At 41.3% G+C, this 24,009-nt stretch overlaps 1 protein-coding gene across 1 annotated transcript in view; it reads left to right on the top strand.

The window, feature by feature from the left end:
• bzw2 (basic leucine zipper and W2 domains 2) overlaps positions 1-22,309 on the top strand; it is a 108,191-nt gene extending 85,882 nt beyond the window's left edge. Inside the window, exons 9-12 of the mRNA XM_072253379.1 lie at positions 2,147-2,293; positions 2,764-2,902; positions 11,416-11,538; positions 21,868-22,309. Coding sequence (XP_072109480.1) covers positions 2,147-2,293; positions 2,764-2,902; positions 11,416-11,538; positions 21,868-21,899 — 441 coding nt within the window. The 3' untranslated portion in view covers positions 21,900-22,309. The remainder of the gene's footprint in view (positions 1-2,146; positions 2,294-2,763; positions 2,903-11,415; positions 11,539-21,867) is intronic.
• Positions 22,310-24,009: the final 1,700 nt, after the last annotated feature.

Genomic DNA, 24,009 nt, shown 5'->3' with positions numbered 1-24,009 from the left:
CTTGTTTCAGTATTCACTACGGAAAAGGATCTTGGCGATGGTAGGGATGTCTTACAGCGGACTGAAAAGCTTGAGCATATAGATATTAAGAAAGGATGTGCTGGAGCTTTTCAAAAGCATCAAGTTGGATAAGTCACCAGGACCAGAAGGGATGTACCCCAGGCTACTGTGATAGGTGAGGGAAGAGATTGCTCAGCGACGATCTGGCAATGATCTTTGCATCATTTGTGTGGATGGGACAGGTTCTGGAGGATTGGAGGGTTGCAGATGTTGTTCCCTATTCAAGAAAGGGAATAGAGATAGCCCAGGAAATTACAGACCAGTGAGTCTTACTTCAGTGGTTGTTAAGCTGATGGAAAAGATCCTGAGAGGCAGGATTTATGAACACTTGGAGAAGCATAATATGATTCGGAATAGTCAGCATGGCTTTGTCAAAGGCAGGTCGTGCCTAAACACATTGATGAAGGTAAAGCAGTAGCTGTAGAGTATATGGATTTCAGCAAGGCATTTGATAAGGTACCGCATGCAAGGCTTATTGAGAAAGTAAGGAGGCATGGGATGCAAGGGGACATTGCTTTGTGGATCCAGCACTGGCTTGCTCACAGAAGGCGAAGAGTGGTTGTAGACAGGCTTGGAGTTCGGTGACCAGTAGTGTGCCTCAGGGATTTGTTCTGGGACCCTTACTCTTCGTGATTTTTATAAATGACCTGGATGAGGAAGTGTTAGTAAATTTGCTGATGACACAAAGGTTGAGGGTGTTGTGGATAGTGTGGAGGGCTGTCAGAGGTTACAGCGGGACATCGATAGGATGCAAAATTGGGCTGAAAAATGGCAGATGGAGTTCAACCCAGATAAGCATGAGGTGGTTCATTTTGGTATGTCAAATATGATGACAGAATATAGTATTAATGATAAGACTCTTGGCAGTGTGGAGGATCAGAGAGATCTTGGGGTCCATAGGTCACTCAAAGCTGCAGGTTGACTCTGTGGTTAAGAAGGCATGTGGTGCATTGGCCTTCATCAATCATGGGACTGAGTTTAAGAGCCAAGAGGTAATGTTGGAGTTATATAGGACCCTGGTCAGACGCCACTTGGGGTATTATGCTCAGTTCTGGTCACCTCACTACAGGAAGGATGTGGAAACCATAGAAAGGGTGCAGAGGAGATTTACAAGGATGTTGCCTGGATTGGGGAGCATGCCTTATGAGAATAGGTTGAGTGAACTCGGCCTTTTCTCCTTGGAGTGACGGAGGATGAGAGGTGACCTGATAGAGGTGTACAAGATAATGAGAGGCATTGATCGTGTGGATAGTCAGAGGACTTTTCCCAGGGCTGAAATGGCTAACAGAGAGGGCAAAGTTTTAAGGTGCTTGGAAGTAGGTACAGAGGAGATGTCAGGGGTAAGTTTTTCCTACATAGAGTGGTGAGTGCGTGGAATGGGCTGCCGACGACGGTGGTGGAGGCGGATATGACAGGGTCATTTAAGAGATTCCTGGATAGGTACATGGAGCTTAGAAAAATAGAGGGCTATGGGTAACCCTAGGTAATTTCAAAAGTAAGCATATGTTCGGCACAGCATTGTGGGCCGAAGGGCCTTCATTGTGCTGTAGGTTTTCTGTGTTTCTATGTAACATTGCAGAAGTTTGAATGGGTACATGGGTGACAGTGAATGAATACAGGTAGATGGGATTAGGAAGAAAATCAGGCTGACATGGACTGGATATGCCAAAGGGCTTGTTTCCATGCTGTGTTCTTGTATGACTCTATAATTAAATTCCCTTATATTGACTCTAAAGTTCACTCATTCATTGGCTGAATAATTATGATCAATTTATAATGGTCCCTGTAAGCATAATTAATCTGTAAGCACCAATACAACAATATCTGAAGGGAAATACTGAGTGGTTAGAACCTTGAATGCTTTATTTTTAAACAGGAGTCATGTGACAACTCGCTTGGACATGGTTGTGACAAAATAAAATGCTCAGCCATGCCTGTGTCAAAATCTGCCACATTAGTTTTCTCAGTCCTTCAGAGCTCAAAGAATTGTGTTTTCCATGACAGGGAAGAGGGAAACGCGGGGTACATTTAAAAAAAAAGTTACCTCCAAGTGAACTGAGCTTCATGTAAAACTTGTATTCTTCAGATAGTCCTGTATGTCAAGGAAGAGATGAAGAGAAATGATCTGCCGGAACAGGCAGTAATTGGTTTACTGTGGGCCTGTGTAATGAATGCTGTTGAATGGAACAAGAAAGAGGAACTGGTCACAGAACAAGCTTTAAAACATCTCAAGGTATGGACATGAAAGCAGAATTTTGAGCAAATTTGGCTCCATGCTATTGTTTAAATTCTGGTTATTAAAACAGATATTAGAACATACAGTATTTGTTATCAAACCATTTGTTAATATGTAAAAATGACTGCAAATTGGCCATTATTTTGTCAATTTATGCTGATTAGAAAAATCTAAATGGGTAAATTTTGACTAATATATTTCTGCCCAAAGCACTGTGACAGGAAACCGTTTTGGGAAAGTAAGCAAGCAAATACTTATAATTTTACTACAGTAAAAGAAATGGATTCAAATTTTTAATAAATGTACATTATCATTATGAATATGTACTTGTAGCTTTTTAAAATTCAGAACACACATCAGAAAATCAAGTTTTACTTCAAATTATAGTAGAACTGAACTCAGTAATGTAATAATTTGAAAATTGTTATGCAAGTAATGATAGCTAAATTGGTTTTAATACTTTTCAGCAATATGCACCACTCCTTGCAGTATTCAGTACTCAAGGTCAGTCAGAGTTGACCCTGCTCCAGAAGATTCAGGAGTATTGTTATGACAATATCCATTTTATGAAGGCGTTCCAGAAAATTGTTGTGCTATTTTACAAAGGTAAAGAAATTGCCAAATTTTCTTCAAAGGACTATCTGCTACAGTTAATGTCTACAGATTACATGAGATAATTTATCTGTTTTGCTTAGGCTCTTGAATGTTCACCCTTACCTTGCATAAGTTATGCATGTGATTTTTACATACAAGATTTGGTTGTATTTTAAGCGAACATGTTCAGGAGTCTGTCATTGAAGTGGAAAAAGTGATAAAATAGAGGGAAATGAAATGTGATGGCAAATGACTGTAAAGTACTGGGCTGTCATCAAGTTTTCCATAGCATGACAGGCAATGTTCATGTATGATATTTTCCTACATGAATCACATTTTTATGTTCAACAGAACTGTCTGTTGACTGAGATAAAGAATTATAGGAAAGGTGGCAAAATTGAAGTGTTTAACTTCCAATGCAGAATTGGGAGCAACTGACTTTCACATTTTTTGGTGGATGAAATAAACAAATGAGCAATGGATTGTAGTAAATTTTGATTTTAATTTTAAAAAATCATTTAACACTATTGTTCCTCCCTTGAATCCTTCATTGGCTAAAAAACTATGAACAATTTATAATGGCCTTGTAAGCAAAACCAATCAGTAAGTACCCATACAATAAATAGTGGAGAGGGAATTCTGAGTGATTAGAAAGTGCCTTTATAAATAATCAACATATTGGCGTACCAAATGGAAATTAAGTGTATTTTGTGAAAATATTTATATTGCTTGATGCTGCAATAAATTCTACTTTAAGAGTGATAATTCATCTCAAGAATGCTTTCTGTTCAGCCACTGGCTTTGAATCAGAGACAAAATGACTGCGGTAAATTTTTGTTCAATGGGGAATCACATGTTGCTTTTACTGTACACTAAGAAGCTCTAGGTTTTAGGATCTATTAATCTATCCAACTAATAGATTCATTGAATTTGTGGAGTTGGTGCAGGCTTGTGGGGAGCCAAAATAAGAAAAGAAAACCAATTTTTCTTTCTAAAAATAATTTGGCTCTTTGGGTCAGTTCATAACTGCACTCATGCTGTAGTGTATATCCTGCCTACCCAGAGTAAAGAACAAAGGATAACAGCACTACCAAATCTTACTTCTTCTTACCTGTGCCTGCTCACTGAAGACTATTGTGAAAGAGCTGCTCTCACTTCCTACACCTATGGCCCACTTACTCTATTTCTTCACAACACTGCCTCAGCTTCCCACCCTAACACTGGCCCGCTGTCACAATGGCCATTCTACTTGACCTTCTTTTTCTTTCTGTCTGTCTGTATCTTGTTTTACGGCGGTTGGCATCCAGCTTAATGGTACATTACCGCCACCCTCTGCTCCAGAATGTGCACTAGACATACATTCTAAATCCCCTTCTTTTTCTTTTCCCTTGGTTCTTCTTTTTATTGGTTGTTGTTAATTAGCCAATTGATTATTAACTAACAATTTGCAGATGTGCCTTTTTTTTTATGGTCCCTGTTAAATGAAACTCGCCAGCAAGTCCTAAGGCCTGCTTCTTTGGGGAGGGAGAAGCTGGAGTGGGATCAAAGGACTGAGCCTACTGGAAGGGAGGTGGGGTTTGTTCAGATGACAAGAAATGAACAAGAATGTAAGGAATGGGAGGTGCTATTAGGTGATAGGAGTTGTATGGAAGAAGGCGAATGACAGGTTTCTGGGAAACAGGAAAAAAAAAAGAGCAATTAATTGAGGATGGTAGTTGCTTATTGTCCAGTGGTGAAGGCAGTAAATAAAAGAAGGAAGGAAGCGCTTGAGGTATTTTTGAATTTTGAGTATGGAATTGTTTCTGATATCAATCCAATTAGATTAACTAAGGTTTTGGAAAAAAGCATTAGGAGATATTGTGGGTGCAACACCTTTAAGAGATTGGACACCCTCAGTATTTTGTAAAGACACTAAGCAATATGAGAAAGCTTTCAGGTTAAAAGTTTTGGAGGAAGGAAAGGATGGCTTTGAGGAGTAATTACAGGAGTGCCTCTAGATGTATTCATGGACCAATTAAAAAAAAAAATTAGTTGGAGGACATGTTGATGATAAACATTTAAAACTGTTTCATAGTAGAGTAAAAACTGGTAGTTTATTGGTGTTAGTTAAATTTAGTGGAAAAGAAGTTGCTGGATAGGGTTAATTGAGGTTATATATGAGTTCTACTCTATGGTTTGAGTCTATGTGCTGCCCCCTCTGAGTTGTTTTCAACACCTGAAGTTTGGTCATGTAGCAGCTCTGTGCAGAGGTGATGAAAAGTGTGGTAAATGTGGTGGAGAACATGATTTTAGCAATTGTGGAGAAAGCAGTAGGCCAAGTTGTAGCAACAATGGAGGGGAACATAGCTCTGCTTATGCAGGGTGTCCTGTATATAAGAAAACTGTGGAAGTGCAGCATGTTCAGGTAGATATAGGTGTATAACATGCAGAGGCTCTTCAAAAAATACAGAAGACTGTGTCAATGGGATCTGCTAATATCCAGAGTACAGATGGATTAAAGAGGATGTGTAAAGTGCAGAATTTGTTGATTATTGATAAACTAAAGTTTGTCACTTACATAGCAAGTGTGGTAAATTGTACAGCACAAACTAAAAGAACAGAAAAAAATTAAAGTATTAAAAGCTGCTGAAAAACATCTGGAGTTGAAAGACTTAACCCTAGAAGTTATTAATGATGCCTTACAAAAAGGAGTAAATAATGCTCAGACTTCAAATGAGGGCTTTTAATGATTTTTCTAATCTTACAATGGAATGCTAGAAGCCTATTGGGTAATGGTCAAGAGTTTAAGAAATTTATGGAAGATTTACTAACTAAACCTGATGTTATATGTATACAGGAAACCTGATTCAGATCTTGTCTAAGTTTTATGACAGAAGGTTGTGTTGATATATGATTGGAAAATATGTAATGGAGCGGGGTGGCTACCTTTATCAAAAATGGAATAGCACATAAAGTTATGGAGGTTGGGGTTGTTTATGAGTCAATTGTGGTTGAAACTTGGTGAAAGAACAGTAAAGATCATTTTTTTAAACTCACAAAGGTTATCACTTGATATATTGGAAAACGTGGGTGGAAATGGGAAAAAATAAGTCTTATGGTGTGATAATTTTAATGGCAAAAGTTCTATGTAGGATTGTAGCGACACGTGAAAGGGACAGTAATGGAAGACTTTCTGGAAGAAAAGTGTTTGGTGTGCTTGAAAGATTGTAGGAGTACAAAGATAAATATATTTAATAATACTGTTTCTGCTATAGATCTTGCACTGGTATCTGAGGATAGAGCAACTAGGAAGTGTATAATGATACAACAGTGGAGAGTGATCATTTCCATATAATTTGTACAACGGGAAAGATTACAATATCTCCAGATATAATTTTAAATAGGCAAATTTAATAAAACTGTACATACCAGCTGTGTAGTGGGGGAGAAAAAGCACAATGCCTGTTTTACTTCAGACAGCTTAAGAAGTTTGGTATGAGTCCCCAGATCCTCAGGACTTTCTACAGGGGCACAATCGACAGCACCTGACTGGCTGTATCACTGCCTGGTATAGGAACTGTACTCCCCTCAGTTGCAGGGCACTGCAGAGAGTGGTGCGGACAGCCCAGCGCATCTATGGATGTGAACTTCCCTCTTTTTAGGATATTTACAGCAGCAGGTGTATAAAAAAAGGCCTGGAGGATCATCAGGGACTCCAGTAACCCCAACCACAAACGGTTTCAGCTGCTACCATCTAGAAAACAGTACCGCAGTATTGAGGCCAGGACCAACGTGCTCCAGGACAGCTTCTTTCACAACGCCATCAAATTCATCAATACACATTGATCTGATTATATATCTGACTGTACATATATGTATGCAAAACAATTATGTATACAATTTTAGTGTTTGGGTAATAATCCTCCCACATTTCCCTTCCTATTGCTTGTACATTGTGACGGAGACACAACATAAAGATTCTTACTCCCTCATATTATGAGATGGATGTAAGAAATAAAATAAATCTTAATCTTAAATTGTGGTGTGATTGATTTATGTGAAAGTAGATTTTCTGACATTTGGTTTTGGAGGATATCAGGTTCAGTATTAATACTTTGTACTCTGTACTCAACTCAATAGCTAAGGAAGCAATTCCCAGGTGTTTGGGTGATAATAAAAAGAAATACATTTCCTGGTGGACGGATGAATGGAACAGTTGCTGTGAAAGTGCAGAATAAAAGCTTTTTGGAAAGTTGGGTAGTGTTACTTGTGGAGAACGTACTGTGATAATATTGGGAAAGAAGTAGGTAGGGGAAGTTTGGGGTGTGGTATGAAAAATGGGGGGAGTTAGAAAATGATGCGTTCACGAGGAAATCTGCAGATGCTGGAATTTCAAGCAACACACATAAAAGTTGCTGGTGAACGCAGCAGGCCAGGCAGCATCTCTAGGAAGAGCTACAGTCGACGTTTCGGGCCGAGACCCTTCGTCAGGACTAACTGAAAGAAGAGCTATACATTTAATTCCAACATATAATTCTCTGTAACCCCACCAGCCTCCGGGTCCAACATCTATTTCTCCGTAACTTCCGCCACCTCCAACGGGATCCCACCACTAAGTACATCTTTCCCTCACTCCACCCTCTGCTTTCCACAGGGATCGCTCCCTACGCGACTCCCTTGTCCATTCGTCCCCCCATCCCTCCCCACCGATCTCCCTCCTGGCACTTATCCTTGTAAGCAGAACAAGAGCTACACATACCCTTACACTTCCTCCCTTACCACCATTCAGGGCCCCAGACTGTCCTTCCAGGTGAGGCGACACTTCACCTGTGAGTTGGCTGGGGTGATATGCTGCGTCCGATGCTCCCAATGCGGCCCTCAATATATTGGTGAGACCCAACGAAGGCTGGGAGATAATTTCGCTGAACACCTACGCTCTGTCTGCCATGAAAGCAGGATCTCCCAGTGGCCACACATTTTAATTCCACGTCCCATTCCCATTCTGATATGTCTATCCACGGCCTCCTCTACTGTAAAGATGAAGCCACACTCAGGTTGAAGGAGCAACACCTTATATTCCGTCTGGGTAGCCTCCAACCTGATGGCATGAACATTGACGTCTCAAACTTCTGCTAATGCCCCACCTCCCCCTCGTACCCCATCCGTTATTTATAACCACACATTCTTTTTCTCTCTCTCCTTTTTCTCCCTTTGTCCCTCTCACTATACCCCTTGCCCATCCTCTGGGCTTCGCTCTCCCCCTTTCTTTCTCCCTAGGCCTCCTGTCCCATGATCCTCTCATATCCCTTTTGCCAATCACCTGTCCAACTCTTGGCTCCAACCCTCCCCCTCCTGTCTTCTCCTATCATTTTGGATTTCCCCCTCCCCCTCCCACTTTCAAATCTCTTACTAACTCTTCCTTCAGTTAGTCCTGACGAAGGGTCTCGGCCTGAAACGTCGACTGTACCTCTTCCTAGAGATGCTACCTGGCCTGCTGCGTTCACCAGCAACTTTTATATGTGAAACTTGATGCGTTACCTGTTTTGTACGGTGGGGAGAAGATTGCAGCTACTGACCCTGAAAAGGCAGACTATAGCAAAGTCATAAGTCAGTATACATAGTTCAAGCTGTTTAAGAAGAGAAGGTTTTTAGAGAAACTGTTTTGGCAAGCAGTCCTCATATTGCTGGGGTAAAAAAGAATGGTTTGCTTGGATGTTGAATTTACATTGTCTGAGCTTAAAAGGGCTATTAATAGTGCTGGTCAGACATCACCTGGGAGAGATACTTATTACAGTACGTTTATATGGCTACCAATTTGAAACTTGCGTCGGTTTTGGAACTTTTTAATACAATATGGGATGAATGGTGATCTTCTTCTTCCTGGAGATTAGTGGTTGTTATCCCAACATTGAAACCTGGTAAAGATCAATCATATCCTTCCAGTTATGGACCTATTTTACTAGCTTCACATGTATGTAAGATGATGGAAAACTTTCTTATTTGTAAGATAATGTAAGATAATAGCACGGCTTTCTTACTTGTGGAGAGCTTTGGAAAATCTGGATTTAGGAAAGGGAGAATGATCATAGACTCGGTGTTAAAGTTTGGAATCTGATATTCGTAAGGCCCATGTCAATAAAGAATCAGTGGTCACAGTTCTCTGATGTAGAGAATGCTTATGATATGATATGGATACAAGAGTTACTGCTTAAATTTGCAAATATGAGAATAGGTGCTAGAATGTTCAATTGCATTGAAGAGTTTTTATATGTCAGGAAGACACAGATTCAGGTGGGAACAATATTTTCTGAGGAGTATCAGATAGAGAATGGGACTCCACAGGGGAATATGTGTAGCCCACTCCTTTTTTATGATTAATCATATTTTCATAACTGTTGAACTACCTGCACTGATTTCCAAATTGTTATATACTGATGATGGTGCAGTGTGGGAGAGAGGCAGGAATATAAATTATATAGTTGGGAAGCTGCAGCAGCTATTAATTAAGTAAAGGAATGGGGACATTGGTGGGAGTTTAAGGCTCAAGTTACTTGTTTTTTTTTCTAAAAGAAACATTTACACTCACAAGTGATCTCAAGTTTATATGGTAAATCTCTTGAGCAAGAGTCAGTGGTAGTTTGTAGGTATGTGGTTGGACACAAGGCTAACATGGAGTGTGCATGTGAATAAAATTCTAGAGAAGTGTAAAGTAAGTCCCTAAGTGTGCTCAGGTGCTTAGTTGGATGTGATTAGGCTGTGAGTAGGAAGTCACTTAAACAAGTGTATATGGCTTTAGTCATAACTGTCTTTGATTATAGATGTGTTGTTTATAGGCTGGCCTCACCAGCGGTCTTAAAGTTTCAAGCTGAAGCATTGAGATTATGTTCTAGTGCTATTGAGTCATCATCAGTATCAGCATTACTGGTAGAAATGAGTGAATTAACTTTATATCTACGCAGGTTGAAGTTAGCAATAGTTTATTGGGTTAACATGAAATGACGTGAGGTTGGTCATCCAATATTGGCAACATTAGCAGATTGTTGGGAGCACTGCATTTGTAAAGTGGTTGGACGGGAAATGAATGGGCCCAAAATCTTTGGCTATTTAATGTGGAGTGTGGCTCTGTCACTCCTCCGTGGATTCTCCCTCGGCCTGTGATCGATTTAAGCCTTCAAGAAAAGATCAAGTTGAAGATTGTTTGTATAATAGTGGTGCAGGTAGTTGAGCAGTATATGCTTGGCAGATACTATGGTTTCTTTCTTATCTATACAGATGATTCAAAAGATCCATGGATCCATGATGGATTGTTCAGATGCTTTTGGTTTTGTTTCAAAGTTTCAGGTGATTATTAAGAAAGGATTATCAGACAAAATATCAGTATTCACATCTGAGATGCTTGCTATCATTTTAGCCTTGGAATGGGCCAAGGAAATCCACCCTGAATATACGTACTTCTGTGCTCTGATTCATTCTCTTTTTTTTAAACATCTATTAAAACAGGTATTTCAAATTGTAGGTCAGATGTTCTTCTTGAGATTGGAACACACCTGTGTATACATTTCTTATGGGTCCCTGCCCATGTTGAGATTGAAGGAAATGGGGTGGCAGACATTCTAGTCAAGCAGTCACTTACAATAAATGGAGTGGTGCCTTTGCATTAGGGGGAGATAAAAGCCATAAGTATAAAGTGTATTCGATTAAAGTGGCAACAAAGTTGATAAGGAAGAGATGGAATTTATGTAAAATTCAGAAGGTAGTGGGAACTCAGCTGGGCAAATGTATCAAATGAGAGAAGTTATACTTGCACGTTCACATATTGGGCATAATAGGTTGAATAATTCCTTGTTCAGAATTAATATGTATGATACTGGCATTTGTAGGGAGTGCACTTGTCAAGAAACAGTGCAGCATATATTTTTCACTGCCATCATAATGTATATAAGTGTGCATTTGACTTTCTGAAAAGCTTCAGAAGAGTTTTTGATATTATTTGATTTGGGGAGGGGGGGTAAAGTGGATATGCTTCCTGTCTGTTTGCTCCACGTTCCACCTCAGTAGTGGCGGTATTGTTCTGCCAACCGCATTAACCTTAACAAGAAGAAGTGCCTCGACCCACTTCTTTTGAACTTTTGCACCTCTGGCTCCTATTAAGTACAGATCACCAGCAAGTCCTTAGACCTACCTTTTTAAAACTCTCACATTTCTTGCTATCAACTCTCGGCTGTCGTTAAATGAAATACATTCATTATTAACGAGATAGTGAAAGCAGGTTACCTTGAGTCCTCGTGCAACCTGACAAAATGGCAAGAGAATTATAATAACAATGCCAATGAGATGTGGGAAGTATAGTAAAAACAGATCAATTCAAGGAGGAATACATACCAAAAAGAAACACATTAAGCATGTCTGCGAGGAAGAAATTATTAGGTTGGCGTGGAATTCCATAGTTGTGGCTGAAGAAGTGTGATAGCATTTGGCTTTGACATAACCTCTATATTTTCCAGTTTTTCTTTGAATAATTGACCTGTTAACTGTTTGAATTTCAGCCGATGTTCTGAGTGAAGAAGCCATTCTAAAATGGTATAAGGAAGCACATATTGCAAAAGGGAAAAGCGTCTTTCTTGAGCAGATGAAGAAATTTGTCGAGTGGCTACAAAATGCTGAAGAAGGTAGTACTGTTCAAAACAATTGATTTTATTGTAATATATTTAGAATGTGAGTTCATTAACTTATTTTTCCCTGTACGAGATTACATACTCTTGACAAATATATATATATATATATATATATATATATATATTTTGGAATAAGTAGTGTGCATTTGTTTGACAAGTGAATTTCAAATTTTCCTCTGTTCAAGGACACACACACACACACACACACACACACACACGTATATATCACTATTAATTCTTGAGAAACACAAAATTTATCTTTCTTCAGAAGCTCCACTTTACTGTTTTACAAGTTTCACTTTACTGGTGCTGGACGCTTAGTAACAGTCTCAATGGATTCTTGAGCTAGGGTGGAAGCTGCAGAATATCCTTGTTTCCTTACCAGATTAATCCTATCTCGATCGTCAGTGACAAAATTAAGTGGCATACTAGTTGTTTGGTGTGGGAAAAGTGTTGCAATTTGTATTATGATGCTTTTGGTCCGGAAACGCTAGTGAATAAAGGTAAATTTTGAGCCTGGACTTAAAAGAGTCAGTGGGGGGGGGGGGGGTGCAGATCGGATAGGGAGGGGAATGCTGTTCCACAGTCTAGGGGCTACAACAGCAAAGGTGCGGTCACCCCTGAGCTTAAATTTAGACCACAGGACAGCCAGCAGCCCCACGTCAGCCGACCTGAGGGACCTGAAAGTAGAATAAGGGGTGAGAAGGTCTGTGATATAGGAGGGTGCCAGCCCATTTGGCTTTAAAAACAAACAGGAGAATCTTAAAATCAATTCTAAACTGTACTGGTAGCCAGTGGAGAGAGGCCGGGATAGAAGTAATATGGTCCCTCTTCCGGGCACCTGTCAGGATCCTGGCTGCAGCGTTCTGGACCAGTTGCAGGTGGGCAGGGACAACCGACTAGTCCCAGTATACAGGGAGTTGGAGTAATCCAAGTGGGAGGATATAAGGGTGTGTATGACTTTGTCAAGATCTTTGAAGAGAGAAGCGACTTGATTTTGGCAATAGTACGAAGCTGGAAGAAACTGGTTTCTACTGCTGCGTTAACTTGTTTGTCAAACTTAAAGGCGGAATCAAATATCACACCAAGGTTTTTGACATGGGGTTTGACAAGGGCGGACAGGTTACCGAGACTGTTGGTAATCACTTTGATGGAGTCAGGGGGGCCAAATAGGACAACTTAAGACTTGCCTTCATTCAGCTGTAGGAAGTTTTGTGCCATCCAACACTTTATGTCCTCAAGGCAGTTCATGAGGCTGACTAGATTTGACTGGTCGTGCGGTTTCAAGGGGAGATAAAGCTGTGTGTTGTCAGCATAACAATGGAAGGAAATGTCGTTTAGTGATTTGGCCGAGGGGAAGCATGTATATAGAGAAAGGAATGGGACCTAGGATGGAACCTGTGGGACCTCGCAGGAGAAACTAGCTGGAGAAGAGGAAAATTTGCCTATGTTGACGGAGAAGCTTCTATTTTTGAGGTAGGATGTGAACCAGTTCAAGGCAGTGCCCTCAACACCAACCCCGTACTGGAGACGGTCTATTACAATAGCATGATCCGCAGTATCAAACGCTGCGCTGAGATCAAGAAGAATTAGGATGGCAGAGTCACCTGAGTCGGTAGAGAGGAGGAGATCATTGTACACTTTCAGCAGGGCAGACTCTGTGCTATGATAAGCCTTAAAACCTGACTGAAATCTTTCTGAGATGTTGTTTTGGTGTAGGTAGGGCAGCAATTGACTAAGAATAACCTTCTCAAGAACCTTTTCACAGGAGTGGAAGTTTAGAAATAGGTCTGTAGTTACTAGGTAAGGTGGGGTCTAAGTTGGGTTTTTTCAGGAGGGGCTGGACCACGGCGCACTTGAAGCAGGTTGGAATGGTCCCAGTGGCTAGGGAGCTGTTAATAATAGAGAGGATGCTGGGACCGGCTATGTCAAAGACATCCTTCAAGGGGGACAACGTCAAGGGGGCAGGTTGCAGGTTTCAACCTTTCAACCCCCCAGGGGTTCCCAACCTTTCTCGCACCGCGGACCGCTTTGTCGAGCACCTCCGCTCCGTCCACCACAACAGACAGGATCTCCCAGTAGCCACCCACTTCAACTCTGCTTCCCGCTCCCATTCAGATATGTCCATACATGGCCTCCTCTACTGCCATGATGAGGCTAAACTCAAGTTGGAGGAGCAACACTTCATACACTGTCTAGGTAGTCTCCAGCCCCTTGGTATGAACATAGAATTCTCCAACTTCTGGTAATTCCCTCCCCCTCCCTTCCCCTATCCCTATGTCACTCTGCCCCTTCCCCCAGCTGCCTATCACCTTCCTCATGGTTCCACCTCCTTCTACTACCCATTGTGTTTTCCTCTATTCCTTCTTCACCTTTCCTGCCTATCACCTCCCTGCTTCCCTTCCCCCACCCATTTATCTTTCCCCTTACTGGTTTTACACCTGGACCCTACCAGCCTTCTCCTTCCCACTCTCCCCCCACCTTCTTTATAGGGCCTCTGCCCCTTCCCTCTACAGTCTTGACAAAGGGTTCCGGCCCGAAACGTCGACCGATCTTTTCCACGGATGCTGCCCGACCTGCTGAGTTCCTCCAGCGTGTTGTGAGTGTTGCTTTGACCCCAGCATCTGCAGATTATTTTGTGTTTAAAATACATTGTGCTTACCCCAAGAAGACTACAATTACCATGAAGCCTTGCGCGGGCACGTGTATGTGCTGATTTTTTTTCCACCAATCGTTTTCGGCGACTCTGTTCGCGGCGGGGGTGGGGGATGTTAATCACGACTGGAATATAGAAGATCAGTCAACTATAAGTCACTTTTTAGTGGCGAATACACTCAATTTCATTTCTAAAAGGGTTTATCGAACGAATTTAATATTAAACACACAGCGCATATTTTCCTGGCATGAATATACTGATAAGTCAATTACTGTATAAGTCACTTATAAGTCAATAGCATCATAACATTTTAAGTAACGTTTAGATATTAAACACACAGCACATATTTTCCCCGTATGAACATATAAAATCATTGCAACAGACCAATATTGCTGAATCAGTGGGAGCCCTGGGCTTGTTTCCCTGCAACAAGATGGTCCTATCGAGTGGTGATGGGAGACAGCGATACTCGAAAGGGGTTCCTTATGTTCAGTCTATTCTGCAATTTAGTTTTCGTTGCATTCATTGCAGAGACATGTTGGAAATGGAAGCAGCGTTTTCAGTGCTTTCGTGGCTATCTCAGGATATTTAGCCTTGACTTTGATCCAGAATGCCGGCAGAGATGTTATGTCAAACATACTTTCCAGCTTGCCATCATTTGCAAGCTCGAGGAGTTGATCTCCTTCCCGCGCTGACATGGATGACGTGCGTAATGACCTCGCGCGCATTCAAGCTCAACAGAGCGCGTGACAGGGAATGAGGAAAGGTGCAGCTGACTCATATCGCCAAATCATATCGTTTCCTCACAGCCTGATACTGGTCCGCGGCGCGGTGGTTGGGGACCTCTGCTGTACCCAATGGGGGGATGAGAAGATAGAATATAATCTTTGATTATGCTGTTTGCTTTACTGGGGCAATGAAAAGTATAGACAGAGTCCATAGAGATTTCCCTGACGTACTTAGCTATGTCCACAGCTCTGTGCAGTTTCTTACAGTCATGGGTAGAGCAGTTGCCATAACCAAACTGTGATGCATCTGGACAGGGAGCTTTTTATGGTATATCAATAAACTTTGACAAGGGTCGAAGGGGACATGTACAATTTCTGTAGCTTCCTGAGGATGAAGAGGCACAGGTGTCCATTAGCAAAAAGATAGCATCAAAGATCCAGTAAACACGAGGAATTCTGCAGATGCTGGAAATTCAAGCAACACACATCAAAGTTGCTGGTGAACGCAGCAGGCCAGGCAGCATCTCCAGGAAGAGGTACAGTCGACGTTTCGGGCCGAGACCCTTCGTCAGGACTAACTGAAGGAAGAGCTAGTAAGAGATTTGAGAGGGAGAGGGGGAGGGGGAGATCCAAAATGATAGAAGAAGACAGGAGGGGGAGGGATGGAACCAAGAGCTGGACAGGTGATTGGCTAAAAGGATATGAGAGGATCATGGGACAGGGGACCCAGGGAGAAGGAAAAGGGGGGGGAACCCAGAGGATGGGCAAGGGGTATAGACAGAGGGACAGAGGGACAGAGGGAGAAAAGGGAGAGAGAGAAAGAATGTGTGTATATAAATAAATAATGGATGGGGTATGAGGGGGAGGTGGGGCATTAGTGGAAGTTAGAGAAGTCAATGTTCATGCCATCAGGTTGGAGGCTACCCAGACGGAATATAAAGAGTTGTTCCTCCAACCTGAGTGTGGCTTCATCTTAACAGTAGAGGAGGCCGTGGTGATATACTGCGTCCGGTGCTCCCGATGTGGCCTTCTATATATTGGCGAGACCTGACGCAGACTGGGAGATCGTTTTGCTGAACACCTACACTCTGTCCGCCAGAGAAAGCAGGATCTCCCAGTGACCACACATTTTAATTCCACATCCCATTCCCATTCTGATATGCCTATCCACGGCCTCCTCTACTGTAAAGATGAAGCTACACTCAGGTTGGAGGAACAACACCTTATATTCTGTCTGGGTAGCCTCCGACCTGATGGCATGAACATTGACTTCTCTAACTTCCGCTGATGCCCCACCTCCCCCTCGTACCCCATCCGTTATTTATTTATATACACACATTCTTTCTCTCTCTCTCTCTCTCTCTCTCTCCTTTTTCTCCCTCTGTCCCTCTGTCTATACTGCTTGCCCATCCTCTGGGTCCCGTCCCCCCCAACTTTTCCTTCTCCCTGGGCCTCCTGTCCCATGATCCTCTCATATCCCTTTTGCCAATCACCTGTTCAGCTCTTGGCTCCATCCCTCCCCCTCCTGTCTTCTCATATCATTTTGGATCTCCCCCTCCCCCTCCCACTTTCAAATCCCTTACTAGCTTTTCGTTCAGTTAGTCCTGACGAAGGGTCTCGGCCCAAAACGTCGACTGTACCTCTTCCTAGAGATGCGTGCCTGGTCTGCTGTGTTCACCAGCAACTTTGATGTGTGTTGATCAAAGATCCAGTTTCCAGTTGCTTGCTCTATGCTTTGTGTCTTGCATATATAGTGCTTAAAATGTTGAAAAGAATGTTTCATCTTTAACTTTATGACTTTTGGAGATCAGTTCATCTTCTACTCATTTAACTATTCACAGTAACAGAAATTTTGACGGGGTGCCCAAACTTTTGCATGCCACTGTGTAAGGGGTCATATCAGGAGCACTCAATGTAGTCGAGGTTGGAGGAGGAGCACATGAATCTTTGCCTCACCTGAAAGGGTTGTTAAGGTTCCTGGATGGTGTTGAAGTCGGAGGTGTAGGAACAAGTGTCGCATCTCCTAGAGTTACAGAAGAAAGTGAGGAGTTGGGTAGGAAGAGACGAGTGGGCAAGGGTGGTCCCCACAGAATATGTATGGAGATGTTGTGACTGTGGGATTCCTTTGCAGCTTGTGGAAGTGTGAAGAATAATACGCTGGATGTAGAGACTATTGGGGTGAAAGGTGAGGACAGAGAACTCTACTTCTGTTCTCTTTGGGGATGGGGTGAGTGGGGAAATGGAGGAAGTGTGAGAGAGGGCTCCATTAACTACAGCAGAAGGGAAGCAATGTTTTCTGAAAAAAAGGGACGTTTCGTATCACATTTTGAGAGTGCATGTGGTGGTGATGGAGAAGGCAGGAGGAGAAGGAGTGGCATTCTTACAAAAGACAGGGTAAGTGTAGTTGAAGGGGCCGTGGAAATCAGTAGGTTTGTGGTAAATATCAGTAGACAGTTTTTCTCATGAAATGGATACAGAAATATCCAGAAAAGGGAGAGAAGTGGTCCAAGTGAACTTGAGGGAGGGCGAGAAGTGGCAATAAGTTGAGAAATTTCTCACCTGCATTAAGCAGCACCAATGCAGTTGTTGATGGAGAAGGAGTTTAGGAGTGGTCCCAGAGCAGCTTTGGAGCGGTCACAGTTCATGTTTCCAATGAATAAACAGGTGTATGCAACTGCCCCTGCCAACACATTTGAATCGTAGGAAGTGAAAGGAATGAAAAGAGATGATAACAGCTTTTTGACAAATGAATGAGAGCATTAATGGAGGGGATCTGTTTGGATCTTTGAAAAATAAAAATAAATGGAAAGCTTCCAGATCGGGGCTAGAGTTGTGGATCTGATATCCATAGTGAAGATGAGGCAATGGGATCAGGGAATTAGATGTTGTCAATATACTGAAGAACGTGTCCTGGATGTAGGTAGGAAGGGACTGGTCAAGGAGAAACAATATAGAGTTAAGGTGTGAGGAGGCAATGTTTGTGGGATAAGGGCAGGCAGAAGTAGTGGGCCTACCAGGACAATCCTTCTTGTGGATCTTGTATAAGAGGCAGTGCTCCAGCCCCACATTTCCCACTTCTAGCTGTTTGCGGCTATTGAACAGAGCTCCCCTGATGTGATGTGACAGGACGGAAGATAATAGCGTTTGTTGGTGGGCTCATGGTCCAGGATTAGCCATGAGGAGGTGTCTGGAAGATGTTGTCTGGCCTCTGCAAGTCCACCATACTACAACAGTACTGTCCTTGCCTGCAGGTTGGTGATTATTATAGGATTGATATGAAATGAGTGGAGAGCTGAGCATCCAGATGGGATGAGATTGGAATGTGTAAGGGGAGAGGAGAAGTCAAGGTAATTAAAATCACAGTAGCAATTGGAAATAAAAAAGTCAAAGGAGGGTAAAAGGACAGAATGGGACTGTCCAAGGGGAAGAGGAGTATTGCAGGGACAAGGACAGTTCATCTTCAGGAGTTGAGGTCAACTTGACAAAGGAATAGGCACAGGGGCCGAGGCCGAGGCAGTGGAAGAGGAGCTTCCATGAAAGCTGTGCAGTGAAGCCCTCAACTCGGGCTGCAAGTGTAGGTGTGTATAGGAGCAGGTTCAACTGTAGCCATTAAAAGAGTGGGTGAAGTATCTGAAAGGAAAGAATTTGCTTGGCTATATGGGAGGGATGAATGTGTGAAAGCAGTTGGATTGCTCTTGCAGAGCCAACACAGATTTAACAAACACTTTCCTTCCATGCAGGAGACACACTCTAATGTAGGTGTTTATATTTACTTTTACTTTACTTTATTGTCACCAAACAATTAATACTACAGCATGCAATCATCACAGCGATATCTGATTCTGCGCTTTGCGCTCCCTGGAGTACAGATCAATAGTAAATATTAAAAATTTATATTATAAATCATAAATAGAAAAGGGAAAGTAAGGTAATGGAAAGAAGCTGTTCCCAAATCTGGTCCTACGAGTCTTCAAGCTCCTGAGCCTTCTCCTGGAGGGAAGAGGGACGAAAAATGTGTTGGCTGGGTGGGTCATGTCCTTGATTATCCTGACAGCACTGCTCCGACAGCGTGCGGTGTAAAGTGAGTCCAAGGATGGAAGATTGGTTTGTGTGATGTGCTGGGCTGTGTTCATGATCTTCTGCAGCTTCTTCTGGTCTTGGACAGGACAACTTCCATACCAGGTTGTGATGCACCCTAGAAGAATGCTTTCTATGGTGCATCTATAAAAATTAGTGAGGGTTTTAGGGGACAGGCCAGATTTCTTTAGCTTTCTCAGGAAGTAAAGGCACTGGTGGGCCTTCTTGGCAGTGGACTCTGCGTGGTTGGACCAAGTCAGGTCATTTGTGATATTGATCCCGAGGAACTTAGAGCTTTTGACCTGTTCCACTTGCGCACCACCAATGCAAATGGGAAATGGGAGGTATATTTTCAAAAAGTAATATATGCAATATGAATTTAGAGCTGATGGAATTAAGCATAATGTACTAGGAGTTGAGGATTTGTTAATAGAGAAGGTAAATTATGAATGAAAAGGAAATGTTTTGGGTTAGCAAGTTGGCTGAATCACCTCAGCTCTGTGTTGTCTTTCACAGTGATTTGGATTGTAATATATCAAAAGTACCTTGACAATATAAAAATGGGTGAGAAACTAAGTGGAGGGAAGGACATCAACAAAGAGTTCAGATAGATCGTTTGAAGAGACAGGTGGGGCATATTGTTAATAGATATGAAATAATCTACTTCAGTAGGGCAAATACAGGAGCAGTGTATGTTTTTTAAACTGAAGAAAGATTATTGAAGGGATTCTGGGCATCCTGCACAATCACAAGAGGTTGCCTCACAAGTAAATACAACGACCTAGAGGGTGTAACAGTGTGAAACTACTGGATGCCTGTTGCAAATGTGAACACAGGCAGTACTGTAGGTCAGGAACAAACGCTGGTCTTCCAGTTTCTTCATTGTGCTGCAATATACGCTAGTGCTTTTGTAATAAAGGGCAGGGATTTAAAAGTCCAGCTGTAGTTATCAATTAGGCTGCTAAGACCACATTGGATGAACATTTTTAATTGTATATAAAGACATCTTCAATATAGAAACTTCACTAGACATATCGGAAAGAGGACGATAGAGTAAATTTGTGAATTACCACCTCATTGATAACATTTTCTAGGTATGGTAGAATCCAGAATAATGTTTCTTCCATGTAGTGAAAATATTGGAACATTGAAGATTTGATCTGTGATTACTCAAATTCTTAGCTGAAGTCAAAGGTTTATTTAAGTTGTTACAGCCTGTTCGTGTCAGTTAATTAGCTGCTGCCATTACATATTGCTGAGCCGTAACATTAAAAAAAACATTTGCTTGTAAACTGTTACTGACCTTGAACTATAAAGATATCCTAATTAAAATGTGAGATGTGTTTTGATAATTATGAGAGTCAGTTGTAGTTTGCATTAATAAATGTCAGTTGTTGGGAAGCTATTTCTTTGCTGAAACAGGAACAATTTAAGCCATCCTGCTTATATTCTGAAACACTTCACGGTTCAGCAGTAATTGCAGGAAGAACAAGTAAATTAATCTTTCAAGCTTGGAGCTATCACCAAAAATGATGGACGGTAGAATGGATGGCATTCAGAAGGAAACAGAAAAAACGGAAATGTGCACAAACACAGACCACAAACAGATAAAGGAAGCCAGGGTAAGACAAAAGTGGGAAACACTGCCAGGGATGATGGCATGATGGTAGAGACAGATACATTAGGAACATTTAAGCAACTCTTACATAGGCACATGGATGAAAGAAAAATGGAGGGCTATGTAGGAGAGAAGGGTTAGAGTAGTTTAAAAAGTCAGCACACATTATGGGCTGAAGAGCTTGTACTGTGCTGTACTGCTCTGTGTTCCTGAGTTCATTAAGTAGAATAGCAGCCTGGAATAATCATATTTAAATTAAAGCACATTTCAGTTTTCTATGGTTAATATCCTGCTTTATTATAATGATATTCTGCCATTATATATCAGAACTTATAAACTATCCTTGATCCATTCTTCATTCCAAATACTTAAGTTTAAATAATGTGATAATTTGTTCCATTCATGTTTCTTAGTACTATTTACTGTTTTATTTATTGTTTTAGCACAAAAATATGATTGTCACTTTGTTTACCGTTGTTTAATGTAAGACGTGGTAAAGTGGCATCAGTACTGGACTTTGAGGCATATGGTCCCAACTTCAAATCCAGCTGGCTTCATGCATGCTTTCCAATTATGCTGGGTTGAGCGTCAAGCTAGCAATTCAGCCTCATTTTTTTAAAAAAAGTTTAATGCTAAGGAAACAGTAAAAATGCCGCCTGATGTGCCAAAAGGTGTGAAAAGGAACAACAACAACCACCATGTATAAGATGTGAGCTGTCTGAAAATTAAGCAACGTCATAGAAAGATCCCAAGTACATTTCAGTATTGAAAACAATATAATGTTAACTAATATTATTGAAAATTTATTCTTGAAGGATTTGCATAAACTAGTCTATTTTGTTGCTCTGTATCTGGAAATAATCTTACTGGGGCATAAAAATATATAAAAATGAAGAGTAACTGCAAGATTTTCATTTGACTATTGCAGTACATGCAAAATTCATCTACTTAATGTTATTAAATAGGCAAAGGAATGCAGCTGACTTTTCAGGAATATATTTCTTTAAAATGTGATGGAAGTCAGTTAAATACATTTTAAATACCAATAAATTACCATTACAATTCCAGAGAGAAGAAAAACTACAAAGAATATCGATCTACTGGAAATAACTGAATATATGTATTGTTTCACCTTTCCATTGTTAGTATCTATGAATGTTAACAGTGGAAATGGAATTTTAAAACAAACTAATCAAATCATCAAAAGTGTTTTTTAAAAAAGGATTGTGACTTTTTTTTTCCAGAATCTGAATCAGGAGAAGGTGAAGATGATTAACTAGAACTCGACCGACTATATTGTGTAGCTTGCAGGGGTCTGTCCCCTCACCTGTATGATTGCAATAGAAGAGATTGTGCTTCCAAATCAAATGGAAACCTTGAGGTAGCTTTGTTTTGTGTAGAGGATAGGCTTATATCTGATGTGGAAAACCGAATCATAAGGCATGACTTGTTTCTTGGGTCTGTACCCTTGGGGTGCTGTGCTATAACTGAGTAAAGCTATTTAAAATGGAGCCATGTAGCCAAAAGTAAAGTAACAATGGACTCCTTTTATTAGCAACTTTTTCAATTATATTGCATATCTATTGTAACCATAGTTTTGTCAATCTTTGTAGCCTAATAAAAATTTTGTGTATATGTAATTTGACACTGGAGATTTTTTGAATAAATGTTTTTGTATTTTAAAAATCATGAATCGGGACACCCTTCGCTTTCTAATATAGAGTGACGTATGGGTTTCTTTCATTTACAAGTACTAATTAGAAAGGAATTTATTTCAGCAAAACAATCAACCAATGATGGGGAACATTAAATTAACATTCTCTCAAGATATCAAATATTAAGACTGCAGTTCCTTGGAAAAGCGGACACATTGAATGGGACATAATGCTCAGCTTCATAATTAGACTACAGATAAAGCTCAATTATCTGGTACATGCTGGGCATTAAGTGCTGGTTAAGCAAGTATGCTGCTAATCTAATGTTTGCTTAGGTACGCTGTTGGCACCAATACAATAACCCAGGTGCTCCATATCTGTCACCCTGGATTGTGCTCCCTCTGGTTACTAAAATATGTCACTGTGTGAAATGAAAGTGAACTGTGCTTTATTGTTTAAGTCACCTCTATCAATTCATAAAATTGGATCCCAGTTCAAGTATAAAAGTGCAAAATAATTTTATTTTCAAAGTACATGTACTGTATGTCGCCCTGAGATTCATTTTCTTGCAGGCATACTCAATAAGTCTATAAAAGAATAATAACCATAATATAATCCATGAAAGACCACATCAAATTGGGTGTTCAACCACTGTGCAAAATCAACAAACTGTCCAAATGCAAAAGGGAAGAAATAATAATAAATAAATAAACAATAAGAGAACATGAGATGGAGGGGCCATGAACTTGAGTCCATAGGTTGTGGGAACATTTCAATGATGTTACCACCTGTGGTTCAAGAGCCTGATGGCTGAGGGGTAATAATAGTTCCTGAACCTGATGGGGTGAGTTCTGAGGCTGCTTTACCACCAGCTTGCTGGCAGCACCAAAAAGACAGCATGTCCTAGATGGGGTGTCCCTTACGATGAATGCTGCTTCCCTGCAATGACGCTTCCATCATTCCCGCAATCCTGATTTGAGAATTTACAGAGCCTGGACCTCTGTACCTCCCTCCGCAATTGGATCCTTGACTTCCTAACCGGAAGACCACAATCTATGCGGATTGGTGATAATATCTCCTCCTCGCTGACGATCAACACTGGTGCACTTCAGGGGTGTGTGCTTAGCCCACTGTTCTACTGTCGCATGACTTTGTGGCTAGGCATAGCTCAAATACAATCTACTGTATAAATTTGCTGACGATACAGCCATTGTTGGTAGAATCTCAGGTGGTGACGAGAGGGTGTACAGGAGTGAGATATGCCAACAAGTGGAGTGGTGTCACAGTAACAACCTGGCACTCAACGTCAGCAAGATGAAAGAGCTGATTGTGGACTTTGGGAAGGGTAAGACGAAGGAACACATACCAATCCTCATAGAGTGATCAGAAGTGGAGGGAGTGAGCAGCTTCAAGTTCCTGCGTGTCAAGATCCCTGAGGACCTAACCTGGTCCCAACATAACAATGCGGTTATAAAGAAAGCAAGACAGCGACGATACTTCATTAGGAGTTTGGAGAGATTTGGTATGTACCACGGAGAGCATTCTGACAGGCTGCATCACAGTATGGGTGGGGGGGGGGGGCGTCTACTGCACAGGACTGAAAGAAGCTGCAGATGGTTGTAAATTTAGTCGGCTCACTTTTACCATCAAGACGTGGGGGAACCATTACAAACTTCCACAGTCTCTGATGACTCTGTGATAGCAGTCTCTCAAGCTGACATGCAAGCAGCC

The sequence above is a fragment of the Mobula birostris genome, chromosome 3 (genome assembly GCF_030028105.1).
Source record: "Mobula birostris isolate sMobBir1 chromosome 3, sMobBir1.hap1, whole genome shotgun sequence".
Classification (NCBI taxonomy): domain Eukaryota; kingdom Metazoa; phylum Chordata; class Chondrichthyes; order Myliobatiformes; family Myliobatidae; genus Mobula; species Mobula birostris.
The sequence above is the reverse complement of the archived record's forward strand: the minus strand, read 5'-3'. Positions and strand labels throughout refer to the sequence as shown.